We start from the raw sequence: 19,094 nt of genomic DNA, 5'->3' as shown, positions 1-19,094 counted from the left end.
GAAATGGTTGCCGTGCCCAGTTCTGGGCTCCTCAGTGCAAGAAAGACAAGGAGCTACTGAAGAGGGTTCGGCGGAGAGCACAAAGATGAGGAAGGGTCTGGAGCATCTTTCATGTGAGGAGAGACTGTGGGAGCTGGGCCTGTTTAGTCTAGAGAAGACTGAGAGGGGACCTCATTACTAAATAACTTAAAGGCGGGTGCCAGGAGGATGCTGCCAGGCTCTTTTTGGTGGTGCCCGGAGAACAGGACAAGGAGCGATAACCATAAACTAAAACACAAGAAGTTTCACCTCAACATGAGGCAGAACTTCTTTACATTGAGGGTGGCAGAGTGCTGGAACAGGCTTCCCAGGGAGGTTATGGAGTCTCCCTCTCTGGAGACACTCCAAACCCACGTGGACATGTTCCTGTGTCACCTGGTCTAGGTGACCCTGTCTTGGCAGGGAGGTTGGACCAGATGACCTCCAGGGGTCCCTTCCAACCCTAACAATTCTGTGATTATGTGAATCTATTTTGCGCTGCCTTTCAGGTCAGGGAATGGCTGGCAGCCAGTTAGCTCCTGAAAGAAAAACATGGTGTGACATTCCCAAGCTGGACTTTATTAAATCAGTCTCAGAAAACACTTATGCACCCCCCTGACTCCCACGTATCTGTATAAAGTCCTACCTCACCTGAACATTTTCAAAAATTACATGAAGTACTGCTGGGTACTTGGTGAGGTACCCTGGGCTTTAGCCAGCTGACTGTCAAGGTCAGCTTTCATTTCTGGTGTCACAACAACCTAAGGGTGAATGTTTTCTGATGATACTTATCTCATCTCATTGTGGATTTTTTTTCTTTCTTTCAGAGCATACCAAGAAAACAGAGCTTAACTGGCTGCAGAACCTTGATCCACTTCGGACACTGTAAGCTACTTAACTAGAGTAAATAACAGAGTAATGGAACACACTTAATGGTACTGAAAATCTTTTTTCAACTAACACCTTGTTTTCAGAAGAAACTACCAGCAGGTACCAAGGAAACAAGTCAGAACTCTACAAACATATATAATATGGTCAAAAAGATGATCAGACGGATGGAGCACCTCTCCTTAAAGACAGGCTGAGAGCCTGTTCAGCCTGGAGAAGAGAAGGCTCCAGGGAGACCTTACAGCAGCCTTCCAGTACCTAATGAGGGCTTATAAAAAAGGGGGAGAGCGACTTTTTATATGGGCACACAATGATAGGACAAGGGAGGAACAGTTTTGAAGTAAGAGACATTTAGATTAGATGTTAGGAAGAAACTCTTTACTCATAGGGTAGGGAAGTAATGGAACAGGTTGCTCAGAGAAGCTGTGGATATTCCACCCCTTAGAGTATTCGAGGCCAGGTTGGATGGGGCTCTGAGCAACCTGGTCTGGTGGAAGGTGATCCTGTCCATGTCAGACAGGTTGGAACTGGATGATCTTTAAGGTCCCTTCCAATCCAAACCATTCTATGATTCTGTGAATATTTTCCTGGATATTTTTCCAGCTTCTGACCAGATGACATTCTCAGCTGAATGCCTTAGGGGTTTTTTGGCCCCCCTTCCCCTTAGTTTTTGTACCCTCCCCCGATAGATTGCTGTACTATTAATTTCCCTGGTCTCTGTGAACCCACATCAACTCCAGCCTTTGACAAGGGGTACTGCAAGTCTACTGCCATTTTTAGGAAGCATCCACTTGGCATGTGTTGACGTTGGGGCCTGTGAGCTCCAGTTGCAGCCACCCTTGCTCTTGTATGAGGAGAGTGAACTGTCAGTGCCAGCACGTATTGTCTATCCCACTCCAAACTGTCATTTTCCACACAAGCCTCTAAGCAGGCTGTTCACAGCAGAGCTTTTCAGGTCTCCCAGACCACTGTGTTACCTTGTTGACCTTTGGGAGGAAGGTAATACTGAACAATCACAGCCTTTCTTGACTGGATGCTGCAGGTCTGCCTGTGGTGAGCTGCCTCACAGAAGTCCTTGTATTGTTTCCTCTTCTATCTACCAGGGACAGATTTGATACATTTTTCTCATATGTAATAGGAACATTTAAAATTTGTCATTTAACAATCTTAATTTTTTGATCAAATTGGAAACCTAATTTATAGGCTTGCTAATTTGAGACTATTTAGGATGAAACTGAAGACACCATCCAATAACCTTTGTAAATGTTTGCTTTATATATTTCTCAGGAAACTTCACAAGCCAATTATTTCAGTTTCCATAGTGAGCTGGTTTTGATGTCTTTGCTGTTCCACACACATCTAGTTAAGAGTTGTCATTAATTCTGTTCTCTTCTTTGTTCTGTATGGTTCCAAGCACTTTGACAGAGTCCAAGTCAATGCTAAGTAACAACGGACATTTTTTAGCCTTAATTCCAGGTTTAGCTATCATGGATGAAACTGCCAACAGATCAGAAGAATGCAGGAGCTTTTTCTTTCCCAGCGCTTTCAGAAGGCTTAGTGTCTGTGCTACCCAGACTGGCTTTTAGCTTTTAGTCCAGAAACCACTATGTTGTGCTATAAAATGTTATTTTCTGATGGTGGGAAAGACCACAATAATTAAATGCCTGAAATAAACAGCTAACATCATTCACACTTGAGATTTGTTTTAATGTAGTAGAATATATTCAGTGGAACAGTGGAGAGTATTCTTCAATCACTGAAGTACCAAAAGAAAGTAATTTCAAATAAAAGCAAAACTAATCCTGGTAGATTTGAACCATAAATTATTCATTTTAAAAATACCAGCATTCTCAGAAAAAATTGGTCTGTGGCTGTAAGCACACCTCCACTTATGCCAGCTATACCAATACCCTTATTCCTGGCCTAGGACATGAGCAATGAGACAACAGTCACCTACCAGAGAGGCAAAATAGCAGCAAAGGATTTTCTGCCTCCATCAGGAGACCTCTGCTTCCACCTGGAGTAGAAGATGCCTTTAGAGGTTTCCAGCAGTTGGAGCCAGGGTGCACCCAGTCAATGCCAGGCCTGGGCCTGCTGTACTGCTGTTACTTCTGTATTTTCTGAACAGCCAGTAGGAAATGGGATCTGCAGAGCAGTACATCTCTAAGTCACAATCGCACTGGGGCACATCTGTCTGAGCTTCAGGTAAACTGTTGTTTCAAGGGGACGCACATGTATGTAATACTGTCAAGTCGTCTTACGTTTTTCTTAGGAGTCGTTAAGGCTGAAACTTCCTTTTAAATAAAGACTGAAACTCTAAGGTAAAGGGGTGACTCCTGAACACCTTAAAATGGGTCTATATGTTTTCTGCCCCTTTATCTGCATGTGCAAAAAGGCAATGTTTCCCTTTCATCCTTATCAAAAGGGAAAAAATCTGTTAGCAGCACAGCTGTGTGTGCTGTCCACCAGCAGCACACTGGCAACACATCTGTGGCCGGCAGGGAGGATCTCAGGGAATTTTGGCTCCCCTGGCTCCTCTATTTTCCAGTTCACAGTTGCAGGACTACCTACAAGATTTGTCCCCAGAGGTAAGATCAGTGGGCAAATCCCAGATCATGTTTTGTATCATACATGAATAAAGCTAAAAAATTATTCTTCCTTTCCATTTATTATTAGGATACACGTGCTTTGTAAGGTTTTACAGTTTTCCCTCTATTGCTAAAGATGCTGTATTTTTCTTCTAAAAAATTAAACCATACTGGCTTAGAACTGTCGGCAGAGGAAAAAGGCTGCATTTGCTGTGTTATCAAAGAGCATGTTACCAGTATCTGTGGCCCTTCTTGTCAGGTTCTAGTTCAGGAACCTGGCGAGGAAGCTGACCCTGAGAAAATAAGGTAGGGAAAGATTATAAAGACAATATACAAACCAAAAGCAAAGACGGTCTAAATCTACTGCAGTGGATTGAATTTCTCTTGGGGCTCTGTAGCAGTCTGTAATAATACACGCATTTTGACTTACCTTTTGCAGTCCTTTTAGTCATACAAAATCTAGGCGCATATTGGTTTGCTTCAGAATCTTGATTTTTAAAAGCGGAATAAAAATTGTCTCAAGCTTATTACCAAAAGCTTGGCTCAGAAATATTGTAAATGTTGAGTGGCCATTCCACCAAATATTCACAAAGTAAAGAGCATGTTGTATATACGAGAAATTATTTTGAGATACCTATTTCAAAAGGGTGATTCTGGGGAAATGGAATAAGACCGCAAAAGAAATTTCACTAGTGGACATAAAGAACCAAATAAACTTTCTTGTTCTTACCAAAAGCATAATAGTTTTTAGCACCATCTACTACTGTTCAGACAACCTACTCATCAACTGCTCTGACAAACATTGCCTGTTTTTCATCACCCAGAAAGTGTTTGGGTCCTGCACCACAGTTGACAGAAACAAGCCTGAGGATTGGTATGAATTCAGTCAGGGTTCAGATTGGTGTCTTTGTCAGTGGTTTCCAACTGCTGAGGTATAGATCTCTTGAACTCTCTAGAGAATGTGGAGCCCATGGAATATGCTGCCCTTGATCTGTGTTGACTCTGCTGACACTCTGGGAACACTCAGATGTACTTCTGTCTTGGCCTTCTACTGCAACACACACTTACTAGGTCCAGTCAGAATTTTTTGCTCACCTTTAATGCCAGATTAATGCTGTTTAAGATCACTAGAGCTTTGGAGATGCACCAGTGTAGCAGGTGCAAGAAAGAGGTGTAAGCAGAAAACAGGTGTGAAAAGAGGCAGTGAGTGCAACTGTCTTGGGGAAAGCAGAGGAGGAGATGTGCTGTAGCCAGCGACATCCTTAAGTGGGATTTGGCTGATTAAAAAAAAGAAGTTTAGAATGGCAGACCTACGTTAGGTAGGTGTTTGGGAAGTTCACAAAGTTCTTGAGCCTTTACTGGGAAGCAGAAAAAGGAGAAACTCAACCAGATTCGTTTTCTATATTTTTTAATACATTAATTTCAGATCATTTGCTGACACGAACAGGTATTTCTGGCCCAACTATCCACTGCACAGCCAATGCATATTGCATGTGTGAACCATGACTTCTCTGCTGGTCTCATACTTGCAAACCTCAGCTCTGCTCACCTTGTATGTTAACTGTTTGCAGTTTGCTTCAAAACCTTCAACCACAAGCAAAATGAATAGACTTGTAAAATTCTGTAAGATAAGCATTATATCCAGGTAAGCATGAATTTAGCCTCAAAGAATAAACAGACAAACAAGCAAGAGAAAAAACCTCCAACTGTATGTAACTACAGAAGAGGGATTAAGCCATTAAATGGTGTGGAAATTAATTAGCCAGAGTAACTCATCTGATTCATCCGTACCTATAAAGTATAATGACAAACGATCAGAAGACGCTATCTTTTTTACTAAACAGAGACACGTCCATAATGATTACACAGTATTTCATATAGCAATATTCAGCTAAGGCAGAGAAGGAAAAAGGAGGCAGACAAAATTCCTTGTACCAGCTATCCTGTTATATGCAGTATCTGCATATTTGTGGAACATGTTCAGAGGTTTGGGATCCTCATATGAAGTATTCTGAACTTTACTCTGATGAGCTGGAATAACAGCTGGAACAACTGTAATTACTAAAATATATGCTATATGAAGTATATAATATTTTATATATACACATATATAGTACGTATATTACACAGTAGTTGCATGAGTTGTTGATCTGGTTATAGGTTCCCTTGATTGCACTTGCTGTGAGTTTAGATATCTAGTAAGGTAACAGCTTCAAGAAACTTTTGAAAACCCTAGAGATTCAGGTTCCTAAATAGGATTTTTTATAAACAGAGCAAAGGGACTTGGGAGCAAGAGGAGGAGAATTAGATACTTTTATCCTCTAGTGAAGTATAGGAAATAGGAAGAAAATTAAGCCCATGAGTCCCTTCTTTGACATATGACAATGACTTCTACTTGTGAGTTCTTCACCAGGGTAAGAAATGGGCTCCTGATGTGAAAAAAAAAGTTCTGAAACTCCATTCAAAATCTCCCATCTCTCACCTACTGTAGTTCAGAGGCAAGAGGCCAATATAAAAAGAAAGCAGAGGAAGAGGAGGAAAAGCGGAGATGGGCAATGGGCATCAACTCCACACCTTCCTATACCAACTGTACAAAACACTGAGCATCTTCAAAAGGGGACCTTCAAAACAGATACCAAATGCATTTACAGGTGAGCTCAGTCCCATGCTTTTCCTGAGGACTTGTGCAAAGTCTGATGGTGGTTTTCTCTGTCACTCTTCTATTGACATATGAGAAGCTAACAGAGGATGATCTAGTAGATGGCACTTTCAAGAGGAAGATGATACCAAGCTCTGTATCCTCAGTGCATCCAATTTATCAGCACCTTTGAGAAGATTACGGAAGCTTAGCAGGCTGCAGCCACACTTCAAAGTTTCCCTTCCTAATTTTGTCTATAAGGAGGGACAGAAGTTCCCGTTTACTAAATTAGCAGGTACTTTTACGAACTGATTTCTTATTTGTATGCATAATTATTACTGCGTGTCTAGAATGATGATTACCTTTTTTTGCAAAAATTACTCTTTTTAGGAGTCATCTGAATTCTTTTCAGATGTCTTGCCTGTACTGAGTCATAATTATTGGCTTGGGTTCTCATGCAAGCTAGGGGACTGTTAACTACCTTTACTTGCTGACAGTGGCTCAGCTTCTTCAAGGCACTGGGGAAACAGGCTCTAACTACCAAGGTGATGCCAACAACCAGAACAGGTGTTCCCAGGCCAGTGTTGCCATCAGACAATTCCCTTTCTATGCCACCACACACAGGTCCACAAGCACTGGCTTGGAGTGCTGCCTAGATGCTGTAGTGCTCACTGTAAGTTAAAAAACTAAGATCTTGTGTATGTGAGGTTTACATCAGCAACTCATTTTTTTACAGCAACTCATGGTAACAAAAAAGGAGAGGAAGAAAAACTGGGAGAACTTACAAATATCTTCAGAAAACAAGCAACTGCCCTCTGACACCTGCCCGAAGAAGTGGGTCGGGGTCGGTTCAAAACGGGCTTAGTCTGTGGTACCGTCTCCAATCCTCAGAATTATTTCGGTGCCCGGCTCCCACTGGAGGGTGGGAGGTATCACTAAAGGGCTGCCTGTTCTTCCCTGAAAACCCAACTTTGCGCTTTCAGGCACCGATTTGATGACGGCAGCAAAAACACTTCAATGGGGCTGAGGCGGGGGGTCCCCACAGACAGGCCGTCGCTCCCTTCACTCCCTGCAACAAGCAGAGGAACGTCGGTGCCTCACCGAACAGCGACTGCACCAGCAAGTCTGGGCGCTCAGAAATGATGAGTCAGTCTCCCCTAAATTAGGGGATTGCCGGTGACGTCTGCTAAAAAAAACAAGAGCCAGAAAGCGCGCGTTACTTTGCTCCGCCGGAGCCGGGGTAGGGCTTTCCAGCCCCGCCTTCCCCAGTCCCGGCGGAACTGGGTGCCTGCGGGCTCCGGGACATGGCAGCGACTGCAGGACACAAAGGCACTGCTGACCGACAGCGGGGTCCCTCCACACGACCGGCTCGCCCTGGCGCGGAAAATGCGGGCGGTACGAGTCTGTACCCGGTGCCCTTTCTCCTCCTCCTCCCCCCTCTCCTCGGCGGGGCTCGCAGGCCTCTACGCCGGGAGCCATGTGGGGCGGGGGCGCTCTGCCCCCAAGCTCGTCCACAGCACACCTCCCGCCGTGTCCCGCCCCTCTCCGCCCGCTGCTGCGCGGGACAAGGGGCGGCGGGACGAGCTCTCCCGCTCTCCGGGCCTCCAGCCCGCCCTCCCTCGCGCAAGCGCAGTCGCTCGGGGGCCGCTGGGAAATGTGGTCCCGCCGGCCCGTAACGGCTCCATTTTCTCCCCGCCACTGCGGAAGCGCGCGTGCGCGGCTCCGCCCCTCCCCGCGGGCGTCACCGCCCCCTCGGCCGCGGCCGCGGTATCCCGGGCAGCGCTGTCACAGCTGCGCGTGCCCGCCCGCCCGCCCGCGATTGGTCGAGGGGGCCGCGGGGCGGGACGCGAGGGGCGCGGTGATTGGCTGTGGCGGCTGTCAGGGTGAAGGCTGCGGGTGCCCGCTGAGCAGGGAGGGAGGGAGCGCTCCCCGTCTCCCCTCCGCGTCCGGCGCCGCGCCGGGCACAGCCCTGCCCGCAGCGCGGGGGGGCGTCAGCGGTCTCAGTGTCCCTTTCTCCTAGGAAAGCCCTTGGAGCCGCTCCTTCCCGGGGCGAGCTGGCAGAAGGCAGGAGAGACTCCTCCAAAGTCCCGGTGCCCTACCGCAAAAGCATCCACCTGCCCCAGCTACCCGCCCCAGCCTCCCCGCGGGCCGCTCTCCCCGCAGCCTCCGCACAACTTCACCAGAGCCTCCGCCTTCCCCGGGGCTTCCTCCTCCTCACGCCCACGCCGGCCCTGAGCCGCCCGCCCCCTGGCTCAGACCGCATCCCCGCCGCCTTCCCTCCCTTCCTCCCCAAACGTGAGTAAGGGGAGGCGGGCCGATGGATATGCGGAGGTTCCGGGCGGGGGAAGGGAGCGGGTGTGCGCGGTGAGTGTGTGTGTCTGAGTGAGTGTGTGTGTACACAGCGCTGGGAGGGCAGCGCATGCGCCCTGCCTGGCGGGGCCGAATGTTTCCCAAGTGTTTGAAACTGGTATTTGGATTTTCCACGTTGGATCTAGCGCGGCGTATGGGAGCGAGGAGGCTGCGTTGATATCGGCGGGGAGCGGCGGCGGCGGCGGCGGTGAGGAGAGAGCGGGGAAGGGGGGAGCGGAGGAGAAGCGGAGCAGAGCGGCGCTGGCGCAGGCAGAGGGGCTGCCGCTGCCTCTGACAGACACTTTGCAGAGCACATTTTGTTTCCAGATTGTTTCGGAGGAGCTGGTTTAAGCCCCCCTCCTTTCTCCTCCTCCTCCTCCCCCCTCCCCTCCCCACACACACAAATCCCTCTGATTGTTCCTACCACCTCCTTCGTGAATTACCCACAACGACAGCCATTCAATCAGCTGCTGCTGGCTGTAGGGGACTAGCGGAGGGTGTGTGTGTATCTCTCCCCCTCTGTTTCACACAAGAGGAGTCAGATGTAGCTTCCCTCGGTTTTTTTGGGGGGAGCTACCGAGAGAGGTGGGCAGGGAGTGAGCCCTTCATCGGGGTTACCGTCTTTGAAGGGAGCAGCACTTGCTCTCACACAGAGAGGTGTGGGGAAGGATTTTTTTTTTCTTTGCCGGATGAAAATGTTGAGTCCTGCAAACGGAGACCAGCTTCACCTAGTGAACTATGTGGAGGATTATCTGGACTCCATCGAGTCTATGCCCTTCGATCTGCAGAGAAATGTCTCCTTGATGAGGGAAATTGACGCCAAATATCAAGGTAAGTGCTTTCTATATGTATGTGTGTGTGTGCGTTCGTGTGTGTGGTATGGGGCTCGGGGGGGGGAGGGTGTCTTTGCCTTTCTTTTCTTCAGAGCTGAGCCTCGGCTCCTTTTGCCCCTCTGCACCCCACAGGGATGGTAGTTTTATTTTTGGGAGGTGAAAGGAGGGAGAAAGCCGGGAGGAAAGATCCGAGGAGAGAGAGGGGCTGATCTGCAGCGTTAGCTCTTGTCATGGGGCGGAACAAAAGGTCTCCGGCTTCTCTTATTAAGCAAGGACTCTGCTTTTCTGTGTAAATTGCTGGCCAAGAAGGCGGGGGCAGGGAAGTGGGGTGTGCGGTGCACAAAGGGGGGCCGTCCTTGGCCATGGGGCTGAGGTGGAAGGATTTCGGGGTACGGAAGAAAGTGCTGGGTGGACAGAGAGGGAGAGATTACAGCACAACATTTAGGAATGTACAGTATTCATTATGGCTGTAGTAGGGGAGAGAGGCAGCTAGTGAGGGAGGGAGGGAAGGAGGGAGGGAGAAGAGGAGAGGAGGGTTAGGCGAGAGTGGGGGGCAGGGTGTGCTTTCTTCGCTCCCTCCTCGGTGGGTTTCGTTTCACCCGGTGAAACAGCCCCGCTCCGGGGGGCGGGGGGCCGGGGGGGCAGGACCCGGCGTGTGCGGTGTGAGTGTATGGGGGGGTACGGTCGCGTTTACGGCTGGGCTGAAGCGCCCCCTCCCCTGCCCGTGCTCGGGGCACGCCGTCCCCGTCCCCACGGGCGGAGGAAAGGAAGGGGAGGCCGGTCTGCGGGACTCGGGGCAGCTTTGTCACTTGCTCGCTGGCGTCCGCTCGGGAAGGGGGGAGGGGAGGGGGGCTTTATTCGGTGCCGCCGGCAGCGCTGACAGCCGGGGTGCCGGGCGGGGGGACCCCTTTTCCCTCCCCGCGTTCCCGTGCATGTGGCCTTAGGGGGCGGTGGGCAGCGAGCCCTGCCTGCTGGTCCCCCAGCAGCTCCTCGGGCAGCCCGCCAGGGGAGCCCGGCGGAAGGGTCCGAGGCAAACTTCCTCGGGAGCCCACAGGGGCCTGGCGGGGAGGAGAGGATAGGATAAGAAAGGGCAGGGCAGGCATTATATCCCCAGCCGCCACGTCCAGCGGGCACCTCCGCGCTGTGCTGGGGAAGCGGCTGCCTTGCGCCTTTTATGGACGCCCCTCGTTAGCATATCGCGTTTCATCCCGCCCCCCAGCGGCGCTCATAGGGCGGGGCCCTCCCCATGGGCCGGCCGCGCGCCGCCTCCCCCCGCCTGTTGGCTCCCGGGCCGCCCCGCCACGCCCCTCGCCCCGCCCTCTCGTGACGTTTCGAGAAGCAACTTTTCGGTGGGGTTGATTTGAATATCTCGGCCCGCCCCGGCCCGTGCGCTCTGATTGGCTGGGGCCGCAGCGGGGGGCGGGCCCGCCGTGGCCACCCCGGCTGTGACTGACGTGTCCCCGGGTGAGCGGGGGAGGGCCGCTCCTCGCGACTCTCCTCGCTCCTCAGTGGCCGGCGGGGGCCGGCGCGAGTGCGCTCCGCTCGCCGCGATTGGCCGCCTCTCCGTGTCAATCATTGTTGTTGCTCCCGTTGGTTTCTTTGGGCTCCGGGTGGGGGCCCGTGGCGAAGGGGGCGGGGCCTCCCTCCCCTCAGCCCCTCCCGGTTCCGCCGCGGCCGCGGGGCCGCTACCGGTTTCCTGCCGGAGAACAATGGCGGCTCCGTCACCTCCGGGGCGGCCCCGGGGCGCCAGGCGGCGCCGCAGAGGGGCGGTCGGGGGACGGGCTCTCGCCCGTGTCCCGCTCACCATCGTTCCGCGGTGTCTCGGCCCCCGGGAGGCTGCGGAGCTGCGCTGGGAATAAAGCTCTGGCAGCGGTTCTACCCCCCCGTTTTAATGGCGTTTGTGGTGTCGGGCAGGTGCGTTCGCAATCGCACGGAACGCAGCGTTCTGCTCCCGCTGCTACAGCAGGGCACGGGAACGCGCTTCCCTGGAATTCCCGTGAACTCAGCCTGCCGTGAGCGGGCAGCCCCAGCCCCCCGAGCTGCACCACACAGCTGCACAGATGTGTCTTTTAGTGCTGCGCTGCTCGAGCAGCGCATTCTGGCGCCGGTGCTGAGCATCTCTTTGGCCTCGCGCACCCCGTCTCCACACTAAACGTGTCCTTGCCGGGGCCGCCCCGCAGGATCCCGGATCGCCGCATCCCACCGCCGCTCCTGCAGGACAGCGCTGCGCCGGGAGAGGGTGCGGTGCTGTAGTGTCTGTGCCGTACCAGAGATGAAGTTTTCCTAATGCCCAACTCCAAGCATAAATTACGTTATGCTATCGAGAGAGACTGTTCTCCGTGGAAGATACCCACCTACCAAATTCAGATGGGTTAAGCTGATGGCATCAATCAAGTGCCAGCGCTTGAAGCATTAAACCTGTGCATTGCAGCCACTGAAAATTACTACCACTGCTTTTTTTAGTCTTCCTGAATGCTTAATCTGCTGCATTCAGCCACTGTTTCAGTGGCATCTTAGGTTTGACTTTTTTTTTTTTTTAGGTTTTTGTTGTTTTGCTTTGGAATCTTTTTTTTTAGTTAAGCAGGAAAAAAAGCAAATGCTTAAGATGGTTAATAATATATCAAAATACTGGTTTGGTCAGATAGACTATATTGCAGTACCAGCTGACAGGTCGTGCTTGACCAACGTGTGAAGCACAGGCTGCAGCTCTAAAATCCAAAGTAAAGTTTTTATAATATTTCCATATCTTCACTGAAAATTAGGATCACATGTGTTCAGAAACTCTGCCCAGGCAAGGCAAAACCTAAATCACAGGGTAACTGTCGGTTGCATATGTATCACGTTCTCCTATTAAAAATAAATAAATAAAAAGTTTTAAAGAGTTTTGATAATGCTGTTTGCATGTATGAGAAATCCTTGTTTCTGTTAGAGGAATTGAGATCAGATTTTATATCTCAGTATATTTTGCTTCTCTAAGGCAGAACATGCTGACCTGTGAGGAAGGGAAAATTCAGAAAAGGAATGAGATGCAGGAAAAACATTCTACGTGATTTTGAGGACTTAATATGGAAATGCCAAATGTCCTCTGTGCTTTAGTTGATTTGAGTATCATAACAAAATTCAAAAACATCTGCCTAAAAATAGACTTCCTGAACCATTCTTGAAACTTTAAACAGTTTTTGTGCATTGTTGTTTCTTATAGACTGTTGGAACAATCCTTGAGGTGCAATTCAGAATCTAACCTATTTTCAGTGCTGGCATTTTAAATTGGAGGCTCTAGCTGCTCCAGTTGTTGCCTATCGTCTTTAATGTTATCTCCTAGCTTTTTTTGTCTCCTTCACTGCAGTAAATATTTGATGAAGGTAATATTTCTGTGTTTTAAAAAATAAGCAACATGTATGTTACAGAAGGTATAGGGAGGAAATAATCTAAACATCTTGGATATTGTAATCATAATTCTGTAATCCAGGGATTTACATGGCCTCACATTTTCAGCAGAAGTAGCTCAGCAGTATTGGATGAAACTTGCCATAGTTTAGGGTCCAGACCGTGTATTTGGTGCTTCTGCATCAGCTGTCAAGTAAACCAGAATATAGCTTCTCCACTGATCTGTGCTTTCTTTCTCTCCCACTCTCTTTCTCCCACTCTGTCATTCACTAAAAATGTTAATGTTGTTATATAGAAAATATCCATTAATTTCCTCTCTAATTTTGCAGTCAGTTTTGGAACTTTCAATGGTATGTGTATTTGTTTCGTTAGTTCTTTTTAATTACTGAAAATTTTAAAGGGAAGAATTATCAACATATAAAAATATTTTTAGTCCCTTTTTTTGGCTAAATCAGCATTTACATTCTATTCCTGTGGGACCAACTAGAACAAAAGTAATCCACTGGAGTCATGAGCCACTTGTCAGATATCAGCTTCAGGGAATCTGTCTTTGATCAGCTTTGCACCTTACAAAAATATGTTGTTGTATGGAAGGAAAAATATGGAAAGGTTTTGTTTAGCTATTCTCCCTGTCAAAAATATTTATAGTTTTTATTTCTTCTTTTCAGAGATTCTGAAGGACCTGGACGACTACTATGAAAAATTTAAACGAGAGACAGATGCTGTGCAGAAGAGAAGAATGTTGCACTGCATACAGAGAGCCTTGATTCGGAGTCAGGAACTGGGGGACGAGAAGATCCAAATCGTCAGTCAGATGGTGGAGCTCGTTGAGAACAGAACGAGGCAAGTGGACAGCCACGTGGAACTGTTTGAGACTTGTCAAGAGACTAATGACACCACTGGAAACAGTGGGAAGGCCAGCCAAGATAAGTCAAAGAACGAGACAATCGCACAGGCTGAGAAGCCCAACAACAAGAGATCGAGGAGGCAAAGGAATAATGAGAATCGAGAAAATGCCTCAAACAATCATGATCATGATGACATCACCTCAGGAACACCAAAGGAGAAGAAAGCAAAAACGTCCAAGAAGAAGAAACGATCCAAGGCTAAAGCAGAGCGGGAAGCTTCTCCCCCTGACCTTCCTATTGACCCTAACGAGCCAACATACTGCTTGTGCAACCAAGTCTCCTATGGAGAAATGATAGGATGTGATAATGATGAGTGCCCTATTGAGTGGTTTCACTTTTCGTGCGTGGGACTCAATCATAAACCAAAGGGCAAATGGTACTGCCCCAAATGTAGAGGAGAAAACGAGAAAACTATGGACAAGGCATTGGAAAAGTCTAAAAAAGAAAGGGCGTACAATAGGTAGTTTGTAGACTTTTCATAGTGAAGAAAAAGATCACCAAACCAGTGTATTTATTGTCAGTGTCACCTTTGTTGAGGTGAAAGGACTGTAAAATGTATATTTTTAAAGGAGGTTTAAAACTGAGGCATTCCTGTTACAGGGACGGCAATAAGCAATTTTGTTTTTCATTTGGTAAGCTGTAACAAGAATGTGGTCTGTGGACCAATGTATTCCAAAAGTAAAGTTATGAGAATATTTGGGTGTTTCTTAAAAGCTAAATTAATAATTTTCTGTATTTCTTTTTTTTTTTTTTAGTGCTTGTAGCACCCTGCCCATTAAAATTTTGATGACAAATATCTCTGAAATGTAATTTTGTTTTCTTTAATAAAAAATGTTATTTACCTTTTGAGCAAAATTGTTAAATAGTTTAACCACCTGGTTGTATCTGAATAAAACTACAGTACATTACAAATGTTACTTCTTTTGGTGATAAGCAGTGCAAGAGCGAACAAAAGGAGGGTAAAATTTGGTTCCTGCTACAAAGTGTCAGTATAACAGTTCAATAGCAAATGTTTAAATAGGCTTAGAGGATTATTTTTTAAAACAAAAAGTTAATGGTTAAATTTTACACAACAAATATTTTATATGCTGGCCAGGTACCACAAAGGCCATTTTAAAATGATTGAATATGTTTTATATTTAACCGGGAAGTGGTTTAGTAATGAGACATAACATAAATGAAGCTTTATACTGTCACAGATAGTGGTGTAGCAATCCTTAATTTGTTTAAGTTGTATAAATGTACATTTTAAGTGGAGTTGCACTTACTGTATTATATTTGGAAATGCAGCCAAATGCCATTGTGTAACCAATGTGCATTTTCCGCTGTATGTATGAAAATTGTACAGATGTGATATTATGAAATAAATGAAACGACTTTGACAGTTTGCTTCTTTAGCAATCATGTTTAATGATCATTCATATAGCTTGGAAAAAAAAGTTGTCTTTAGCCTTAGCAGCTCCAGCAAGCTGCTGCTGGAAAGCCTGAAACTGTTGTAGTGGTAACCAAATTACAGTTCTGATAATGAATCTTCACAGAGCAAGGTTGTAGGAGAGCCAAAATAGCATTTAACTTTCCATCTGAATCTTCTCATTTTGGGCTTGCAGTCACTCCCAGACCCAGACATTTATATGAAAATCAGTATTATAGAGCTGGTCTTGTTCAGTTGTTCTTACGCTTTTTCACTATGGATATAAATGACTCCATTTTTGTTATCAGCTGAAGGATCTTCTGTGCTTCAGCATTTTCAAAGTATTGTTGCAGCCATTCCAGGCCAGGCATTTTTATTCTTCATGGTCACCTCATACAAAAACATACTTGCTATGACCAAGGTGCAATGCCAGGTATCCAGGTCCTCTGCCACTTAGATGGATAGTGAAGCTTGGCCAGGTCTTTTCCTTCACCTCTGTGGCTTGGAGGGCTCGACATTCTGGCTGAGCAGATTTCATCTCCTTGTCCACCTGCAGGCCTTCACTCCAGGTGAGAAGTGAATGAGACCAGCAGTAAGAAGGCCATGGAAGCGGAGGTTGTGAAATCCGTTGGGTCAGACAAAAGTCTTGTGTAAGAATACGGGAGGCTGGGGTTGGATTTTTTTGGAACACAGCCTTCTGTTTATAATTGTTTTGTTATTTGAACAGTGAAACCTTGAAATGAGTCCACTTTTCCCCCCAGTGTATTCCACTAGATCTTTCTGTTGGAAGTAGGGGTTTGGATCCAGTTGAAAACAAGACAGCTGGAGGGGCTCATGTTTTCTAATGATGTACTGAAAAGCCCCAAAATGCACTGCACCACCTTGCATGGATATTGCCTGCCAAACAGATATGCTCAGTGACAAATAGAAATCTTGTTTTCCTTCTAAATAGGTGCACTAAGTGCCTGTGCATCTGCATTCATGTTTCCAGTCGCTACAGACTGTGTCATTACACTGAGCCATCAGACTGTGTTGTTAGGCGCTGAGCCGTCAAGTGACCACTCCAGATCAGTCTCCTGCTCCCGAGGTGGTTCAGGGTTGGTGTGTAATTTTTCTACTCTCTTACCCTTCTATTTTCCTCTTCTGGAAAAGCCATTTTCCCTACACACGTACTGATCTTTCCTGCTCCTCCCTCCCTCCCCTTGCTGTTGTGGCTGATGCCGACGTTTCTGGTCTTTTCTGCCTCAGCTGTTCTGTCGTCCTCCCACCAGCCTACATTGAGAACATCGATACTGAGCAGCAGGACTGTACTAGCGAAACCCCAGTGAAAGTTTGTGTAGGAACTAGTGCAGACACGGTTTCAAACCAAGCCTTTTTCACAAAATGTCTGCATTGGTTCTGCAGGGCGTTTTGAGTGTGAAAAGCCAGAAGAAAACAACAAAGGTGTAAAGGAGGATGGTAAGAAAGTTCAGCTGAAGATGGATCAGTAGATCCATATTTATAATGCCCCTAAATGAATATTTTTTCAGCTGCTGAAGGCTGGCTGTGGTCTCCCATATTTCAGCCTTTTGCTGAAGACCAGCTGCTGGTCTGCAAAGCAGCTTGGAGTTATGTCCCTTTCCACATTTTTTCCCACACTTGTGTTACCTTCACAGCTCACCCTGTTACAGCCTGCAGTGCTATTCTGCTCCCTTGATCCTGAGGGCTCACTGGACTGGCATGGAACCATTTGACAGGTCTGGTTTCAGTCGATGGGCACAATTAGCTACTTTAGTTGGATTTGAGGGACTCTGCTGTAGCACTAAGCTCTTTGTTGGTGGAAGTGGAGCCATCTCATGTTATACTGACATACTGCCAAGTGATGTGGACTGTGCAAACTTTGTCCTGGCTTTGGCATCTCGTCTAAAATGCTGCCTTTACAAACTGTCTTGACAGATCTTCCTTTCTTAGTTATTTGCAGTGAATTTAATGGTCACAAGAAACTGTCATCCTTTGAGCCAATTTTCATTATTTCTGCATGATGGATCAGCTATTTTGCAAGCTTTCTTATATTGCCCAGCAGAGTGATGGTGCTGTGATTTGGAGAGATCATCTGCAGGTCTGAGAAAACATTTTACTCTCTTGATGACCCTTTCCCACTGAGACTACTAACAAAAGGCTTGAGTGAGAGGGAGACTTCTAGGAGCTGAGCTAAGGCTTCTGACCTATTTCTCACAGGCTAGTAAGTGGCTATCAGGTGTGGTAGCATTAATGCAAGGTATAAAAGTCATTGGGTGTTTGCTGAGGAGGAAGTCACAGCAGCAGGAATCACAAACTTCTTAAACTTCTCAATGAAGTCATTTAGGCAGCTGTAATCACTGCGGTTCTGTGTGGTAGGTGTCACAGGCATGTCCATGTTGTGTTGCTGAACCCTTGAGCTGAAAGTCCTTCCAGCTACTGAAAGGCACCATTTCAACACTCAAATCAAGGGAGCTGACAGCAGACCTCACCCCTGAGTCCTCAGCAGCAGATTTGTTCTACAGGGGGGCAGCTGGCAGTGCAGAGCTGGTGCTGGAGACACAAGCTGGGCGGTAAAAGTCATCAGCGAGGGAGCCCTGTGGGTGCTATGGAGCTCCACTTGCAAAATGTTCCCAGCAGGATGGGGAGAGAGACCTACCAGAAGCCTGAACCAGCAGAGCAGAGCATCAGTTTCAACAATTATGCCATCTGAAAGCATCCCAATTAAGCAGAACTACTGTCTCCATTGAGAAGCAGCAACCCTGGCCATGCGTATCATTAGGTTTAAATAGGTTTCTTACTAATTATGCACAGTTGCTGATAAACTGTGTCCTAATTTCTTGAAGCATGCAGAATAAGTACAATTGAATTGGACTGCTCCACTGGTTTCATTTTTTGGTAGGGTATTTTTAGTTAATCTTTTAAATTGTAATAACAATGAAAGAGAGAGAGAAAAGTATTGTAAATTGTTTCACAGAATATAATAAAAATTCTGTAATAGAAATGCTTCAAAAGAAGTTTGAATATCTTTGGAGTGCATTCTGTTGCTTTAGTTAGATTTATCATTCTCATGGCCTATTTGCTCTATGTCCATAAAAAAAACCAACCCACCCTTTTGCAGGAATAGTTCAAAACAGCTAATAATTTCTGAGTAGCAAAAGTAGTGTGAGCAAAAGCAGTGTGTGTATCAAAAGAGTAGTGCGAGTAGTGTAATGTCAAAAAATGATCAAGCTAATAATGCTCTGTGCTGTTTCCCATCTTCCCAGGTGTTACTGAAGTCCCAAATACAACAAGCAGGAGGAATGATGCAGTAAGGAAGAGCACTGGAGCAAATGCAGTATGTATAGGAAATGCTGTAAACAGTATTAAGGTTTCCTCCTGAGTTTAAGATTACATTTCCAAGATTACTTTTCCCAGTAAGCATTTGTTGTTGGTAGTCAAAAAAAGCTGAGGTATCCCTGTCCCATCTCACAGCAGGAGAGCTGTGTTAGTGGCCAGGGCAGCTGTGGGGGGGGCTGGTGATGTTCCTCAGTTGCAGGCTTCTTGTTGTCTCTGTGTGGAGCCTTATTCCCAGGTTGAATTAATCCTTCAGTTCACTTTATAAACATATTTGCCAAGGGTGGAAGAAGAAAAAAGGTGGTTGATACCAAACTTTTAAAAACAGATACCAGCATTTAAATTTCCAGCTCATACTCAGAAAGTGTAGGGAAACACTGTGGCTTAACATCCCCTATTGGATCTGGTTCGAGATGGAGTTCAGCCCTCACAGTGCTGTGCTTTGCATTGTTAGCTAGAAAGGAGCTGATAACACGCCAGTGTTTTGGCTACTGCTGAGCAGTGCTGGCACAGCATCAGCCCTGTCTCTCCAATGTTCTGCCCCCCATCAGTAGACTGGGGGCGTGCAAGATCTTGGGAGGGGACACAACTAGGACAGCTGACCCAAACTGACCAAAGGGCTATTCCATAGCGTATGACGTCTGCTCGGATATAAAAGATAAGAAAAGGAGGAGGAAGGAGGGGACATTCATTATTTACTGCACTTGCCTTCCAGAGCAAACGCTACCCATGCTGAAGCCC

General features: G+C 47.1%; 2 protein-coding genes across 4 annotated transcripts in view; one reads left to right on the top strand and one right to left on the bottom strand.

Moving 5' to 3' along the window:
* Nucleotides 1-2,879, bottom strand: part of CARS2 (cysteinyl-tRNA synthetase 2, mitochondrial (putative)) — a 41,064-nt gene extending 38,185 nt beyond the window's left edge. Inside the window, exon 1 of the mRNA XM_017817397.1 lies at nucleotides 2,864-2,879. The gene's annotated coding sequence lies outside the window, so the exon portion shown is untranslated. The remainder of the gene's footprint in view (nucleotides 1-2,863) is intronic.
* A 5,609-nt stretch (nucleotides 2,880-8,488) lies between these two features.
* ING1 (inhibitor of growth family member 1) lies at nucleotides 8,489-14,993 on the top strand. 3 transcript variants are annotated; one of them, XM_017817411.1, is made up of 2 exons: nucleotides 8,489-9,312; nucleotides 13,370-14,993. In XM_017817411.1, the coding sequence occupies exons 1-2, from the start codon at nucleotides 9,171-9,173 to the stop codon at nucleotides 14,071-14,073; spliced, it is 846 nt and encodes a 281-aa protein (XP_017672900.1). In that variant the 5' UTR covers nucleotides 8,489-9,170; the 3' UTR covers nucleotides 14,074-14,993. The 3 variants fall into 3 exon arrangements, with proteins under 3 accessions (XP_017672900.1, XP_017672901.1, XP_017672902.1); XM_017817412.1 differs by lacking the exon at nucleotides 8,489-9,312 and adding an exon at nucleotides 11,072-11,228; XM_017817413.1 differs by lacking the exon at nucleotides 8,489-9,312 and adding an exon at nucleotides 11,425-12,676.
* Nucleotides 14,994-19,094: the final 4,101 nt, after the last annotated feature.

Source organism: Lepidothrix coronata, unplaced genomic scaffold (assembly GCF_001604755.1).
Source record: "Lepidothrix coronata isolate B3197 unplaced genomic scaffold, Lepidothrix_coronata-1.0 Scaffold60, whole genome shotgun sequence".
Taxonomy (NCBI): domain Eukaryota; kingdom Metazoa; phylum Chordata; class Aves; order Passeriformes; family Pipridae; genus Lepidothrix; species Lepidothrix coronata.
Note: the sequence above shows the minus strand (reverse complement) of the source record. Positions and strands in the feature narration are given on the sequence as shown.

Coding starts and splice junctions, on each gene's coding strand:
- ING1 (XM_017817411.1), top strand. CDS start 9,171: ATGAAAATGTTGAGTCCTGCAAACGGAGACCAGCTTCACCTAGTGAAC. Junction 9,313..13,369: donor AATTGACGCCAAATATCAAG/GTAAGTGCTTTC, acceptor TCTTCTTTTCAG/AGATTCTGAAGGACCTGGAC.